At 37.8% G+C, this 16,384-nt stretch overlaps 1 protein-coding gene and 1 non-coding gene across 5 annotated transcripts in view; both read left to right on the forward strand.

Moving 5' to 3' along the window:
- The window catches only part of LMBRD1 (LMBR1 domain containing 1), an 81,106-nt gene extending 75,157 nt beyond the window's left edge, over nucleotides 1-5,949 (forward strand). For 2 of the 4 annotated variants that reach the window (XM_042454960.1, XM_042454951.1), the window contains exons 15-16: nucleotides 4,354-4,445; nucleotides 4,587-5,949. In XM_042454960.1, the coding sequence (XP_042310894.1) occupies nucleotides 4,354-4,445; nucleotides 4,587-4,706 (212 nt within the window). In that variant the 3' untranslated portion in view covers nucleotides 4,707-5,949. Of the gene's footprint in view, nucleotides 1-1,764; nucleotides 1,962-4,353; nucleotides 4,446-4,586 lie in introns of those variants that run through there. The other 2 variants (XR_006102499.1, XR_006102500.1) reach the window with 2 other exon arrangements.
- Nucleotides 3,334-3,465, forward strand: LOC121920144. The gene has a single exon (XR_006101675.1).
- Nucleotides 5,950-16,384: the final 10,435 nt, after the last annotated feature.

The raw sequence follows: 16,384 nt of genomic DNA on the forward strand, positions 1-16,384 counted from the left end.
TTTATTTAGCCAGTATTTTCTGGTGGTTAATTTCAGATATGAGGCAAGGCCCTAATTAGACTGCCTAGTGCCAAAAGAGCAAACCAGTTGTATATCTAAATGTTGTTGTGTGCCTTCAATTCATTTCTGACTTATGGCAACCCTAAGGCAAACTTACTTTGGGGTTTTCTGGGGCTGCAAGTATGTGACTCACCCAAGGTCATCCAGTGAATTTCCATGCCTGAGCAAAGATCTGAACCCTGATATCCAGAGTTGTTGTCCAACACTCAAACCAGTACATCACAGTGGCCCTTGTATCTAAATTACCTTATAGTATTTGGAATGCTTATAGGTACATATTTTATAAGCAGACTCAGGGTCTAAGTCTAAGTTTAACATGATGTTAAACAAATGGAAATGTCTCCCTGGGGAAGAAGCAAAGACATTGTAACTGAGGTACTGAACTAGTGTTGCATTTCATTATAACATTTCTTGAAGGTCAAACAGGTCCAAAATATCTGCTATAATTTGTTTAGTCAGATTACCATAGAGAGCCATCTGTAGGTCTGTTCATTGCTCTTTAATTCAGGTGAGCAGCTGGAGGGGTTGCAGATGGTGCTGAAAAATGTGCTGTCCTGATCTACTAATTAAATGTTTTATTTCCTGTTCTCACATAGGGCATAGTAGTTGACTCAGGAGGTAATCTGTTTCATATCCAAGTAAGATAGCTATTTACAGTGCTTCTCCAGAAATTTTATTGATAACTCATTTGTCCCACCATTCAGTTTTGAAAAGAATCTCCAAGAAGTCTTACATCTTCAAAATCAGGCAATACCAAAAAAAGAAAAGGAGGGGAGAAAGAAGCGGGGAGAAAGAAAACAATTTTATAAGTAAAATTTTGAAGTAGTCAAAGGCTGGCAGAACAAAAAGTGTTCCAACCACTTGCCAAAGTCATCATTGAAAGAAAGGAGTTCTACAATCAGGGTGGTGCAACCAGGAAAGTTGAGTTAATATTTTAGCTTGGTTAGTGTATCTGTAGCAAAGATCATTTATTTTTATGCCTGCAGCTGATCTGAAATGTTTTATCAAAGGACGAATGTGTGTTCAGACTATGCCATGGAACTTTTATATTTGCTTAAAAATTGTAATAAGTGTAGAGTTCGGAAATGGCCTCAGAAATTGGACTCATGAAGTCTGGGGATAGCTGGATTAGAAGCTCATTCACGACCTGCTCAATCAGAACAAAAAGTCTCATCTCACTTTTTCTGTATTGAAAATAACAAGAACAGCTGGCAACATGAACATAGCTGATGCAACAGGTGTGCTTTAAGTCAGGGTGGATGACTTTCCTAGGACTGGAGACCACTTGTGATTGGTCAAGCACTTGCGAGCTGCACATGTTACATTCCAGTTCAGCAAGATTTAGACAAAGTCACCTTTTCGAAGTAAACTGATTCCAACGGCTTGGTAGAGGCCTGACAGGGTTACCACAGAATCCAAGCACAACTGCCATTTCTTCTTTTCTCCAGAATTTCATTCAGCTTCTCTCAAAGGGGCAGTAACATATTTAAATAGATTAAAATTTGCTATCTTTCAACATGGTTTTACTAGTGATTCACAAAAGAAGTTTTGAATGTGGTTGCTCTTTAAAATAATATCTAGATTCCAGTTTTGAATGTGCTCCAGAAAGTAGACATTAGCAAGATTCAGACATGATTCATAGCAGCCTAAAGTATTCACTGTTCCTTATGAAAACTTGCTTAAAAGAGCTTTCTTTGGATTTAGACTTCAAAGGAGACTATGTGTCAGATCCTTGGACTAGTTCCTACAAAGTCATTGTGTCTTCTTAAAAAAATTCTGGCTGGTGAGAACTTTCCTCTCTGATTCCTGCTGGGATTCCTTCTTCAGTAGGCATTGATGTTTGTTCTCTGCTCCATCAGCCTCACTTGAGGAACATCTTCATTTTTGCCTACCTGTTTAAGGTAACTTTCACTCTGTCACAGAATCTTTTGGGTTAGCTATTTAGATTGCTGTCCTATATATGTTTCCAAGCCCACCAAATAATACTTTACTTAAAATCTGCACAGTTGAGTAGTTGCTAAGATTAAATATACCATGGTGTGGATGAGGGACATCTGTGCAAAGTCAGAATACAAACTAGGCAGCCAAGGACTGTCTCAGATTAATTTTTCAGGTTTTCCAGAGCACTGTTCCATTTACATGATTCATCACTCTTGAGGATGTTCCGGATTTCCATAGCAACAATTCCTTGCTCTTTGGCTTTCCTTTGTTTAAGTGAAAGAAAGACAGGTAATCAAGTTGACTGTCTTGGCTTATTGGTGAGGGAGGAGAAAATAGACAGAAATACCATTGTTTACCATGACAGATCTACTGCTGAAACACAGATGCCTTGAGCAGCATATGAAGCTTATATCTGAAGCTGCATACAGCCTGTCACTGGTTGATATTCAGTTGTGGGAGTGGGTGATTTTGAGGTCTGTTGCATGGAGACGGCTTTTAAGACTCTGTAAAACATCAAAGAGGAAAAAATAGCCAAGGAAGAAAGAAGAATGGTTGTCACTGGAGCTGCAGAAGATGGTTGGAGAAAGATGGACAAGACTACTTTCAGGCTAGGGAATGATTCCAGGCTTTTTGTCTAGCTCATTTATGTAGATTGTGAATTATTTAATTAATGTGTTTAAATATCCCCCTCACATACAATGGTATATGAAGCCAAGCTCTGCATCAGATGTACAAGTGATCGAAAGGCAGTGTGGTACAGTGGTTGGAATTTGGGATTGGGACTGGGGGATTCAGATTCAAATCCTGAAATTCACTGGGTGACTTTGGATTAATTTTTAGGGTAGTTGTGAGAATTAAATGGGTGGAGGCAGGGAGAAAGTTGTTAGAAAATAAATTAGATTCATTTGTTACTTCCCTCACATAACATACCATGTTGAAGGCTCATATGACCATCCTTTTGTTTTGTTTTTTCCTCTGTGCCCATCTTGACATTGAACATTGCAGCAACAGCCAGGTGTATGCAGCTGAGCACCTGAATCCAGTGTCACTTGTTAGCAAGATGTAATAGTTTGTAAAACCTAACCCACATGAATCTGATCTGGGTTGAGTGGGTGGCTGTTTTGATTTCCCCCTAAATCCTGGAATGCTAATGAGGTGGGATTTCATACAGCCAAAATTAGTTCAATTATAGTACTACATCTTTGCTGTTGTTTTCCCTCCCATAGAATTGTTAAAGTAGAAATAGATGTACATGTTTACCTGGTTTCTAAAGCCATCTTAGGAAAATGTGCACTTTGCGGAGGAAGTCTGTAAATAAAATCCTAAATTTTTTTGGAGGACTAAGAAAGTAGAACCAATGAAGTCATTTGGCTCTACTGATACTATCCTCCTAAATGAAATGGTAGAAGAACAAGGTCTTGTCTGTGAGATACAGCTAGGCCTTACTACTATCTGCCAACAATGCCTATTTGTAAAAATTCAAAATTCTTGCAGTGGAAAGGGTGGAGTGTTTTTCAGCAATTAGATAATTTTCATGTTTGAAACAAATGCCGTGTTTTAGAAATATTAAGTATAATATATCTAGATTTTGATGAATCAGGTGTCATTATCTATATAAAATTGTTACATGCATGGATACATTCTCATCCTTTCAAGCAGGACAAAATATGTTAATGGTAAGTTTAAAACCTTAACACCGCTGTTGATAACAGGGAGGCTTGGAGATTTCTCATTCATGGGGTCACCATAAATCATAGTCAACTTCATGGCAATTAGCAATTTTATGCAGTGGCAGTAATTTCAGCTTTTATATATGTTTAATATTCTTAGTATACTTTATTCATCATAATTTATGAACCACAATGTTTTGCACAAAATTCCCTTCAGGGAACCTGGAGTGGGCACATTTTATGGTGGAGGGATGACCCATTTTAGGCTCAGGGCTTCTGGTCACTTCAAAAAGACCTCTCCTGGATCTAAAATGGCTTGGGGGGGGGACAAACCATAGTAAGATGTGCTCTAGGGAGTGCTTGGGACAAAAAAAATCCCTAGTTTTTGGCAGTGAGGGTAACAATGGGGGTGTGGTCCTTCAAGGTCTCTTGTAGGGCTAATGTGGTCCTATAGCCTCCTACAGTTGCTCAAGGGGGAACTTGCGGTCTTCAAGATGTTGTTGATTCAACTTCCATCACATTGAAGCAGTATGGCCAATGGTCAGGCATGGTGGAAGCTGGAGTCCAACAACTTCTGGAGACCCATCAGTTTCCTATTCCTATTTCAACAAGATGCATCTATCTCATAAAACTTTGGACCAGTTCATAGATTGTCTCAAAGTAATGTTTTCTTTTCTTTCAGACCAGTGTACAGTAACTCGGACTTACCTATTCCTTCACAAATTTTGGTTCTTCAGCGTTGCATATTATTTTGGCAACTGGGCTTTTATTGCAGTAAGTAAATCCAATTTAATGGTTTAACATATCATTATCATATCATTTACATCACAGAAATGGTGCCCCATTACAAACCTGTTACTTCCATATTCCCTCAACTGATCACCAATAATGCATTGTAATAACTTAAATTCACAGGTCTTCTTAATTGGATTAATTGTGTCATGTTGCAAAGGAAAAAAATCTGTCATTGAAGGTGAAGTGGATGAAGATGATTCGGACACAAGTGACGATGAACCATCTCTCTATTACGGTTGACAGCACATAATCCTGAAGTAAAGCACACAATGTAAAACTGTGAAAATGCTATTTTCAGTTGGATGTTGCTCCTGGAAAAAAAAAAAAGCATTTGCCAATGTTAAGGGGTATAAGTAATGTAAAGCAGAATTGGGAATTTGAGCATCTTATTGTCTTATAGTTAATCTAATATGTACATATATAGTCACAAAAGAGCTAATTTTATGAAGGAAAGATTAAAGAGTACTATATTTTGAATGTATACTTTGATGCTGTGATGTTATTTAAGTTACCTTTCAGTTGGACTAGTTTTAAATTATATCATGCCAGATTCCCTTTTTACAGTGTTAAAAAGAATGGGTGTAATCATACTTGTGTCTTACAAAAATCAGAAGTTTAACATTGCCAGTGCTTATTGATATACAACCAGTGTCAAAAATACACATGACAGTAACTGTAAGTAATACTTAAGCTGTAAGAAATGTTAGATGGAAAATGCTTTCCACTCCAATTTTATATGCAAGTGCAGCGCAATTGGGAAGCTGCACTTAGATTTGCATAATGCTTCCTCTGTCTTCCAGCCATAGATGGAATATAACCACACTGAAGAATCCCAAATAGCTTTGAACATGGTTTTTCCCATAGGTCAGCCATACAGAACATGCTTATTGTATGGTTAAGAGGATCCTGATTCAAATAAATACAGGAACCTTCTTATGTGCACTTTAGCTATGGCTTATTTTAGATTTGATGGGACATAAAAAAAAGACAAGAGAAGAAGTCCATTGACTTGTCATACATTGTGAGACATGTGGTGGGGACTGGAGTATTGCCTGGAAAGAATCACAGTCCAGATCCCTGTCAAAAGAGTACAGTATAAAGGAAAACAGTTTCTCTTCTTCCTCCAATTTGAAACTAATTCCCCGAAGCCCAGGCCAGCATGTCTAGTGCTCAGGAACTCTAGGAGTTGTCGTCCAACATTTGGGGACCTATTCTTGAAAATCACTGGTCTAAATTAACAGTACGCAAATTGTTAAAAATATATTGACTATTAATCACATAAGTTAGCTACTGTTTCATGTTAGTGTAACTCAGCTTAAAAATACCAAATATTTTGAGTTGATTATTTTTTTAAAAAAAGCAGTTGCAATCTGTATCCATTTTCATTTTGTTCAAAGTTATAACTAAATGTAATATATAGATATTTAAAACCATGCAAGATTTTTCTGTCTCATTTTGTAAAATAAACTGATCAGGATCTTGACTACAGCGTTGGAATGTTCTTGCAGCTGCAAAACCTTTATTTAATATTAATTCTAATGCTTAACTTTTTTTTAGATTCAAGTGCCATTTTTTTAAACAATTATAGTTAAACAAATGAAACAGTTCTGAATGTCTTTTCTTAGTTGCAACAATATTGTATATTTACTCCACCTTTTATCTAATGGCTGACACCCCATGTTGCAGTTACAAACTCATAATGTAGAGTTACAAATGTACAACTATTCCTTTTCAGCTATGCTACATATTCACTACCATGGCTCTATTGCCACAATTGTAAAGCCCCCAGAACCAACCTTAAACTCTAGGGGGGCGTTCAGAAAGAAGGATGGATATCTGATGTGTGATCGAGCGGGGAGCTTCAGGACTTTGGAGCAGGAAAGGTTTGGTCACATCATCCTGCAATGCCTCACTTGACTGCATTGCAGACCTCCATCACTCAGAGCATCTTCCCTGGAGTTTAAGGTGGATTTCAGGGTTCATGTTCTAAGGCCATTTGTAGCAACATTTGCCATACCTAGTTACAAATTCAATGCAGGATCTTGGCCTGTATTTAAAGCTTGTCATTTATATTGGCATTTAAATGATTTCTTTTCAACTGCTGTAGTTCCAGTCTGGTGAATCATTTTAAGTGTAAACCCTGTGCTCAATAAGAACACTTTCCATTGACATTTGCAATAAAATTCCTATCTTCTTAGAGCAGGGATGGGGAAAATGCTGGTTGTGAGCTACATGCAGCACCTGAGCTGTCAAGATATCTCCAAGTCCTCAGACCCTCCCCCCAAAAAACTTTTTTAAAATTGTTAATTCCCTAATGTCCTCTTGGTTGAAAATGTGACATTCCCCCCAGGGGAAAAGAAATGGAAATTAATGGAAAATGAAATGAGAACTAGTAGAGCCCATCAGGGGTTTGGGTGGAAAAATGTAGCCAGAACTGAACTGTTATATCTTTTACACTAATTTGCAAGCAGTTCCCTGTAAATAGTAAATTCTGGCATACAGGAATGTATTATAATAACTAATGGTGTTTTAATTTGTAGAAAATGTCTATTATATTCCACTGATTATTTTTTTATGAGCCAATTTCTTATTCTGGAATAATTCACATCTCTGATACATCTCACATTATTAAGACTTCAGATGGCTTCCTGAAGAAAACCTCTTAATTTCAATTGTTGTATAGGTCTATCTCTGGTGATTACACAAATCTAAGTGAGCCTACTTGTCTTTTAATCTTAAACTGCACAAACAGTAAATCGATTTTTAAATAACAGTGATAACTATTTTAAGGTAACGTGTTTGTATCCATGGGCTTACTATACTGTTTTACATAAATCTGTCCACTCTGTTATCATATCAAAAAGTGATACTGTCATGGCGCTATATGATTTGCATACTTAACGTAAAAATTAATCTGTATTCAGTCATAAAAATTCATCAGCTACAATCTTGATTAGCAGTAACATGACTATCATCTTGGTATCTGACATAGTGTACTTTATATTAGATTTTTTTTAAAACTAAGATAAAATGTACAAATATACTGGGGCAAGTTGGCTTATCTTAGTAGCTGCATTTAATTGCATGATTCTAAAATACTCCAAAATTATATTGTCTGAGATTATTCTGGGTTTTGTGTACAGACTGGAGCAAAAAGCCAAAGATTTTGTGCCCATTGGGAACAGAAATATTTTTTTGGATGAACTTCAAACAGAGCTTACGTTGAAAGTTATACAGTGGGACCCCAGTATCCACAGACTTGCCATCTGCAGATTTGGGCATCTGTGGATGGCAAGCCCCCGTTGTCCCCAATAGCAGTACGTGCACATGGCTACACTACCATTAGGGACAGCTCCCGTTGTCTCCAGTGATGGTGCATGCACATGGCACTGCCATTGGGGACAACGGGACTTGAGCATCTGTGGATTTTGGTATCTGTGGGAGGTCCAGAATGGATCCACGCAGATACAGAGATCCCACTGTATATGTATTGATTATATATACAGGTATTACCATCCATTCCTGAAGGAGGCAAATAGCTATGTAGAATGTGTTTGCTGGAGGAGCTACATGCAGGGTGCATTCTCAGTTGTGGGGGTCCTTCAAAACAAATTACAAAGTAACAAGAGGATGAACTGGTCTGTGTCACTTCTGTGGAATTATACCCCCCTCCCCCCCAAAAAAGTAAGCTTTGATCTGCCATTGAGCAAGGAGGTACAGTATTTTAAACCTCTCTTTTGTGGCATTTACCGCAATCAATATTGAAATGTTTTTCATTTCATTTTTGTCTGCTTCCACACAAGAGGGCTCATTGTGACCAGTCAGAAGATGACATGCAAGTCATACAGTTTTGCATCAACTGATACTTCCCCCTCATAAATGTGGGAAATCTCAGAAGAATTGTGTATGGAAAATGATGACAGTTGATCCCTTATAAAATGTATTTTGCACATAAAGTCAAATCTAGAAGCACCCTTAGTATTTTAATCCTGTACATTGAAAATAATACCACTGAAAACAATAAGAAGGGTATTAATGCAGTGGAGTTACCATACTAGGTATTTTTTTCTGTAGCCCTATTCATCATTCTTTTCTGTATAAAAGTGGGTAAAGAGATGTCTCCTCCCTCTTTGTGTTTCTGGGTGAGGTTTGAAAAGGAGCTATAATTACATTCAGTTGAAATAGTGACCATTTCATATGATTGGATGCCCTGCTTTGTGATGGTCTGAGTGTGTGCGTGTGTATGTAAGTTTGTAGTCACATTCACCCAAATACAACTACAGTTCCTTTTCACATCTTCATTTTGAGGTCAGGGGTGGAAGCGGTAGAGTTGGAGCGTAAGTCTTCAGCTCCCTCCAGTCATGTGTAGAAGAGAACTAGATATAACTATTAACTAATGAACTGGTGTGTGTCTTCACATTGTCTGTCGACTTATGGCGGCCCCATTAATTTCACAGGGTTTTCTCATGCAAGAAATAGAGGTGTTTTTGCCAGTCCATTCCTCTGAAATATAGCCTACAAAACCTGGTATTTGTTGATGGTCTCCTAACCAAGTACTAACCAAGGCTGGCCCTTACTGCCAAAATCAGATGTGATCTGGTGCCTTTAGAGTATATAAACCAATACCCAGTACCTATGGTGCTCTTTCCATACCTGAAAACTGTTTTCCTTGGTTCTATTTCATTTATTGTCTTAGTATACAGTGTTGTGTACTGGTTTGAGGGTTGGACTATGATTGGAGATCAGGGTTTGAATCTCCACTCAACCATAGAAACCCATTGGATGACCTTGAGCAAGTCACATTATCTCAACCTTAGAGGGAAGGCAAAGGCAACCCCCCTCTGAACAAATCTTACCAAGAAAATCCTGTGATAGGTTTGCCTTAGGGTCACCATAAGTAAAGCTAAATTGACGTTTGTTCAAGTTGTGCTCACAATTATAAAATGAACTTTGTTTTTCATGATCTCATTCTGCCACTGGCTTGTGTAAGATAGATTATGTCTTTTGACAAGGCCATTATTTTGAAGCATTGTTATGACTGCTCAGGGATTTGGGGTGAGTATGTCCTCCTAGTCCCATATTTCTGAGAACCATGTGCCAATTGACCTTTCATCATTCTATTCATTTTTGTTTGCTTGCTTGCTATCTTCCTTCCTTCCTCTTAGAGTTATTCAGTGTCTTTTGCCTTTCATATCAGAATGATGAGGACCTTCAGCTGTCTTCTTTATTTGCCTAGCATTCAAGAGGATATGTCCCATCAAAACTTTGGGAAGAAAAATTGGTATGACAGCCATGTTTCATCCAGAAGCCATGTTTCAAGCAGCAAAATACTGATCCAGTTTTTCGTTGTGTCAGTATTTTGTTGCTTGAAACAAAGGTTTTAGATTTTTCATTTTAGATTTTATACCAGAAGTTTGATAGTGGCAAATGAAATGAAAACATACATCCATGCTCTAGTATTGTCATAAAATACATCATATAAGAACCTACTTAAAGATTTTAAGTTTTCTGCAAGTTATGAAATTCACAAAGCTTTCTAGCCCCAAAAAATAAACACTGCTCATAATGGCAAATGACTAGAAGCCAGCTCTTATTATTATTATTATTATTATTATTATTATTATTATTATTATTATTATTATTATTATTATTATTTATTATTAAACTTTATTTCTAAAGCGCTGTAATTATACACAGTGCTGTACAAAGTCGGTAAAATTAAAGAGTACAGTTGGCCCTTCTTATACACGGATTTTTTATACACGGATTTAAGCATACACGGTTTGAAAATGTTCCAAAAAAGTATAAATTTACCTTGATTTTCCATTTTTTATTAGGGACACCATTTTGCTATGTCATTATACTTAATGGGACTTGAGCATACGCGGATTTTGTTATACACGGGGGATCTTGGAACCAAACCCCAGCGTATAACAAGGATCCACTGTATATAAAAGCCTGCCCAAGGTGTACATTCTAAGATAATAACAATTAAAAGAGGAATAGATAAAATTACCATATAGAAAAGAAGAACAAATTAAAAACATCAAATATAAAACAAATCACGTCACATCAAATTTATTTGTGATGTATCTTTTTAAAAGATGTTGATTGTATTTTTAAAAATTGATATATTTAGACTTTATACTTGGGGAACTTTTTTTATATAAACAGCAACAGCATGGGTTTGTTCACAGTTTTGTAAAGATAAAGAATAATGTACGTACACACACAGACGCAGACACACACACACACACACACAATGCTCTGAGAGAATGAAGCTGATTCACAGTTTATTTTAGAATTCAGAAGAGAACCACTTTTTTACAGCACAATTACTTATTTCAGCTTTCCAGGGAGGATTATTTCAACGATTTATTATTGTGTTATATGCATATGGAGGAACCATCTTTTACTTGCTTTTCATATCAGGTTTTTGATATGCAGATCATTCCTTTGCAAAGTAGTATTTCTTGCCTACAAATAGATTGATATGTTTGATTGCTTGTTGACATCTCAGTGCAAATTTAGAATAGCACTAATAGGGAATATCTGCAACGTTAACACTAATAGGTAATATTTGCAATGTGCAAGGTACTTTTGAGTTTTCTGTATTTAGCAAGCTGTTATGCCATTTCTATGTACAGGCTGAGTCTCCCTTATCCAGAATTTGAGTCTCCCTTATCCAAAATTCCAAAATCCATAATATTCCAAAAGCCAAAACTTTTTTAATGGGTGGCTAAGATAGTGACACCTTTGCTTTCTGATGGTTTTGTTTGTTTCATGCACAAACTTTGGTTCACTTTGGTTCATGCACAATTTAATTTTTTTATATATAAAATGACCTTCTGGCTATGTGTATAAGGTGTATATAAAACATAAATGAATTTCATGTTTAGACTTGGGTCCCATCTCCAAGATATTTCATTGTGTATGTATGTGCAAATAGAGCTTTCCAAAATTCAAAATACCTCTGGTCCCCAACATATCAGATACGGGAGATTCAACTTGTATATACATTTGTTTATTACAGTGATATCCTACTTTCCTTCTACCAAGTTCAGTGATTTACAAGACTCTTTATGCTCACAGCAGAGCTGCAATCCAGGCTGTAAGACAGTGAGTGGCTCAGTGCCTACCAGTGAGTTTCATGAGTCAATGGGAATTTGAACTTGGAGCTCCTAAGTCCTAATTCAGCATTAACCTCCACATTGCCTAAGCTCTTAATATGTACCTAAAAACACACATTGGTTGCAGTGTTCTACCAAGCAACCTATGCTCTTACAAACTCAAATTTTTGGGCCTGAAAAGGCTTTTGAGGAATGTTATTTATGAAAGTTCTGATTATAATGACACACCTACTATATCCATAGAGAAACATGACAGAAGGTGACAAGTTTATTTTTTATATATATAATTGTTTTGCGATCAGATTTGCTTCCCTTTCCATAAGAGACTGTTGCAGGTAATTGACTGAAATTAAGAACCAGAAACAATGTAATATTCTCAGCTGAAATAACAAGCACACAATTATTCCTAGTCTTCTGACTAATACAGATCCCTGTGGAATGATTTTGTACCACTTAATCAGATAGAAAAAAAAGACAGAAATTGGTCAAAGAAGTGGGGTGAAGAGTTACTGTGACTGTTTGTGTCATAGCAATCCTTTTGCCAGATTTAAGAATGGTCCTGGAGCCAAATGTGAAGGATAGGATGGCAAGAAAGCCTGTGGTGCTCAATACTCAGTCCCATGATGCGGAACAACTCTATTTGGCTAGCACAACAAAATTTTGGTGACTGCAGTTGAGGCCCATGTGCTTAAAACCCCTTTACGGTGCTGAAATCAAGAGCCTAGGAAAGCTATAGTTATTTGGTAATATTTTAAATATGGAATAATTTTTCAGTTACAACCGGTGCCTCTTCAGGGGAGCAGAAAATTGAGCTGCTGATCAACTGCAAGTGTTGGTGCATTTTATGCATTAATCAGGCTTCCAGTAAGCCTCAAGGTGTATAGAGACAGACTATAACCTTTATTTCAGAATACTGCTTAATTTAAGGGTCCTTTAAAAGTTAGCTTTTTCTCAATGGGGTTCTTGTTTGGTTAGTATAATGTTTAAATGATGCACATATATGAATGTCAGTCACTCTAGGTAGGCCCTTTTAATGTTTACATACCATTTTCCTAGCAGTGCCAGTGCTATGGTCAACACTCCTTCAACTGACCTTAGCTAACATGGTTGTGATATAGCCAGATGGTTGCTACAAGGTGTTAAAGTAGCCTCCAGCTCATGATCCATCAGAGTTGGTCACTAACTCCCTTGTGTGGCAATCACTGTGTAATGGCTCTGAGAAACTAGATACCCCATTATTCTTAGATGTTTGACTGTTTTGAGATTTTTTGGAGGAACAGAAGACAAGCCAATGTATTTAGTCGTAAACTGCTTTTAATAATTTCAGGTATTAAGAGAGCTAAAATGTTCAAGGAGGGCACTGTTGATGAAACTTGAGTTCCAATTGAAGGTGTTTGCACCAGTGACATTGTAGGTAACTACTTGGGAATACACACACACACACACACACACACACACACACATTTGAGAGAAGGAAAGAATGAGCACATCACTGAGCACTTCTCAAAGAGGACCAGTTTCAACCTATTGGAGCCCTGGTGGTGCAGTGGTTAAATGCCTGTACTGCAGCCATCCACTCAAAACCACAAGGTTGCGAGTTCAAGACCAGCAAAAGGGTCCAAGCTCGACTCAGGCTTGCATCCTTCCGAGGTCGCTAAAATGAGTACCCAGACTGTTGGGGGCAAAATTAGCTTACTTGCTAATTAGCTTACTTGCTGTTCACTGCTATGATCTTTGGAATAGCGGTATATAAATAAAACAAATTAATTATTATTATTATTATTATTATTATTATTATTATTATTATTATTATTATTATTATTATTATTATTATAGATGAATTGCAAAGCAGAGAATGATGAACACCTGCTTCTCTTCTCTCTTATGAAGGTATTAAAAGTGTAAGAGCTCTGTCTTCCTCTGCATCATGTCACTCCCTGGATGAGAAGAAAAATGGGCATACCTGGTGTCTAGCTAAAAATGCATCCCGTGTTAAAAAGGGATAAAAGCTTGCCTTTTTTTTTTTTTTTAAGCAATATTGGTAGTTTACTTCTTTACCTTGCTCAAGCATTGGCAAAAGATTCCAAGCAGTTGTACTTCATGTTTTCCACAGGTGCATTTTTGCACAGAGATTTTTGCCTGTATTAGGCCTAGGAAACAGATGGGAATCAGGTAGCCTTCTCATGTTATCATAGAATCGTAGAGTTGGAAGAGACCTCAAGGGCCATCCAGTCCAACCCCCTGCCATGCAGGAAATCCCAATCAAAGCATACCTGACAGATGGCCATCCAGCCTCTGCTTAAAGACCTCCAAAGGACTACAACTCTTAGCATTCCTCACCACTGGAGATTCTGGCTAGGAGCATAGTCCAACAACATCTGGTGTAATTCTCAACCCCGGTCTAGTAAAATCATTTCAATCTAGGTGCTAAAAGACTTTGAACATACGGTAGTATCCCATATTTTACTATGCCCTTCCCCAATGCTTGTGGAAATGGTCTCAGGCAAGAGCCAGCTTCAGCCTGTCAAGATCAACATTCATGAACAGGCTGATAATCTTGTCTTTCTTGTGTCCCATGTAACTATTATTCCTATCATCATGGGAAATATAACACCATTTAGTGGACAAAATTATTTTGTCAACAGAGAGCAATTCTGCCAAGAAAGTCACACTTTAGCTTGGAGTTGTTCAGCTGCATTAGAGTCAAACTACATTCCACAAATGCAGTAGTACATGGACCAGTTTGTCGGGGGGGGGGGGGCGTAACTTGCATGTCTCATCAGGGTAACATTTACCTAATACAGTGGGTCCTCATCATACGCTGCCTTTTTATAGGCGGCTTTGAGCATAGGTGCTCAAAGCTGCTGGCGCGCGCGGGGCGGAAGGGACGGTGCATCCCATTCAATTGAATGGGCGCATGCGCCCGTTGCGCCCCGCGCGCGCCCGTGCCGCCGCGCATGAGCCCCATTGTTTCCAATGGGGCTCGAGCATAGGCGAGGACCCACTGTATATGCGTTAAATCCATAGATCTGCATCAGCATTCTGTGCAGATTGTGAAGTTGGTAACTATGGAAAGTACATATAAAGGAATCTTGGAACAACTTTGTGCTTTATGGGGGAGCCAGCTTTGGTAAGCCCTGAGTGACTATTCCCTTTTTATAAGGCTACACTTACCTTCTGCTTAAGAATTTGCTTTATAGTGCATAGCCTTATTATGCTTAGTTAAATGGCTTTTGAGATCATAGTGGAGGAAATAATGAACCATAAACAAGCATGTATGTCTTTTAATACAAAGAATCAGACATTAGAAGAAGAATAAGTCAAGCTTCTCTGAAAGACATTGGAGAGAGGATTAAAACCAGTAGCTGTTCTATTATTTCGGGCTAGCATAGATATTGCCTATGGGGGAAAAGAAAGACAGACAGACAGACAAGGACATATTGGATATAAATGAGTGATGAATGACAGGCAAACAAAAATAAATTGGACTAGGAAAAAAGCACTCTGGGGAAGAAACCCCCCATCAGTTACGATGACACAAAATCATTAATGGAAATCATCTAAAGTAGAACAAGCATTTTCTAAAAAGAGAGTGAGGAATTCAGCTAAATTAAGGTGGCATGTAAATAAAGTTAAGATTGATTCTATGTTCTTTTTCTGAAAAACAATTTAATTGGGAGGAAAAATATGAATGGATAGGATTGGATCTAGAGTTTTGCTCACAGAATAGTTTCCCATCATGTAAGAGATGTTTGGGAGAAGACAAGGAAGGCATTAAAATACTTGTCAAGCTTTGATCAGAAAAGGTTATACAGTAGTAACTTTCCTCCAAAATGAGTCCAATGTACCTGCCTGGAGTGCTAACACCTAGAGCTGCAGTTTCTAAAAAAATGGCAGTGGTGTGAATGCTCTTTAAAATATGCCTGTCATCCGACCCTCATTCTGTCTTGGGGTACATCTATACTGTATAAATAATGCAGTTTGCCATGGCTCCATCCTACAGTATCCCAGGATTTGTAGTTTTGTGAAACACAAGCATTTTTTGGCAGAGAAGGTTAAAGACCTTGTCAAACTATAGATCCCAGGAATCCATAGGATGGAGCTGCAGCATCTAAAGTGGTGTTGAATTGCATTATTTCTACAAAATATAAATCCACTCTTGTTCAGTATCAGTTGCTCATAGTCCCAACATATGCAAATACTTGGTTGAGCACCAAGCCTTCTCTGCCCCAAAGTGCTGGTGCCTCATAAAACTATAGATTGCAGGATTCTGTAGGCTGGAGCCATGGCAGTTAAAGTGGTGTCAACCTGCATTATTAGATGGCACCAATACAGAAACACCCAATTTTGAGTCAGATCTAGCTTACTGACTTTCATACTCTGAACTGGAGCAGGGCAAAGTGGAACTGCAAGCAGAACTTCTGTAAGGAGGTTTCCAGGGAAATGATGAGCAATTGTTTGTCACTTTCTGTGTGTCTTGCCTGTATGCCAGAAATAAGTGGTGCTGTTCTAAAGCAGTCTCACAGATCTTATGGTGAATGTTACTGAAGATCTAATGAGATGAATGGTGTTTGATTGCCCCATCAATCTCTAGGCAACGCCTGTCAACTGAGTCTATCAGAGTTCCATAATGGTCTCCAAAGTCTGATGTGCATATCCAGAGATTAAATGGGAGCCACATTTATTTCAACCTGGAGAAAGGCCACTTGTTCCTCAACAGTTATCTCCTAAATATGATTATGATGTTTATATCTGAGATAATGATTATGCTACTTTTACAGAGAAACA

This window comes from Sceloporus undulatus, chromosome 1, assembly GCF_019175285.1.
Source record: "Sceloporus undulatus isolate JIND9_A2432 ecotype Alabama chromosome 1, SceUnd_v1.1, whole genome shotgun sequence".
NCBI classification, from domain to species: domain Eukaryota; kingdom Metazoa; phylum Chordata; class Lepidosauria; order Squamata; family Phrynosomatidae; genus Sceloporus; species Sceloporus undulatus.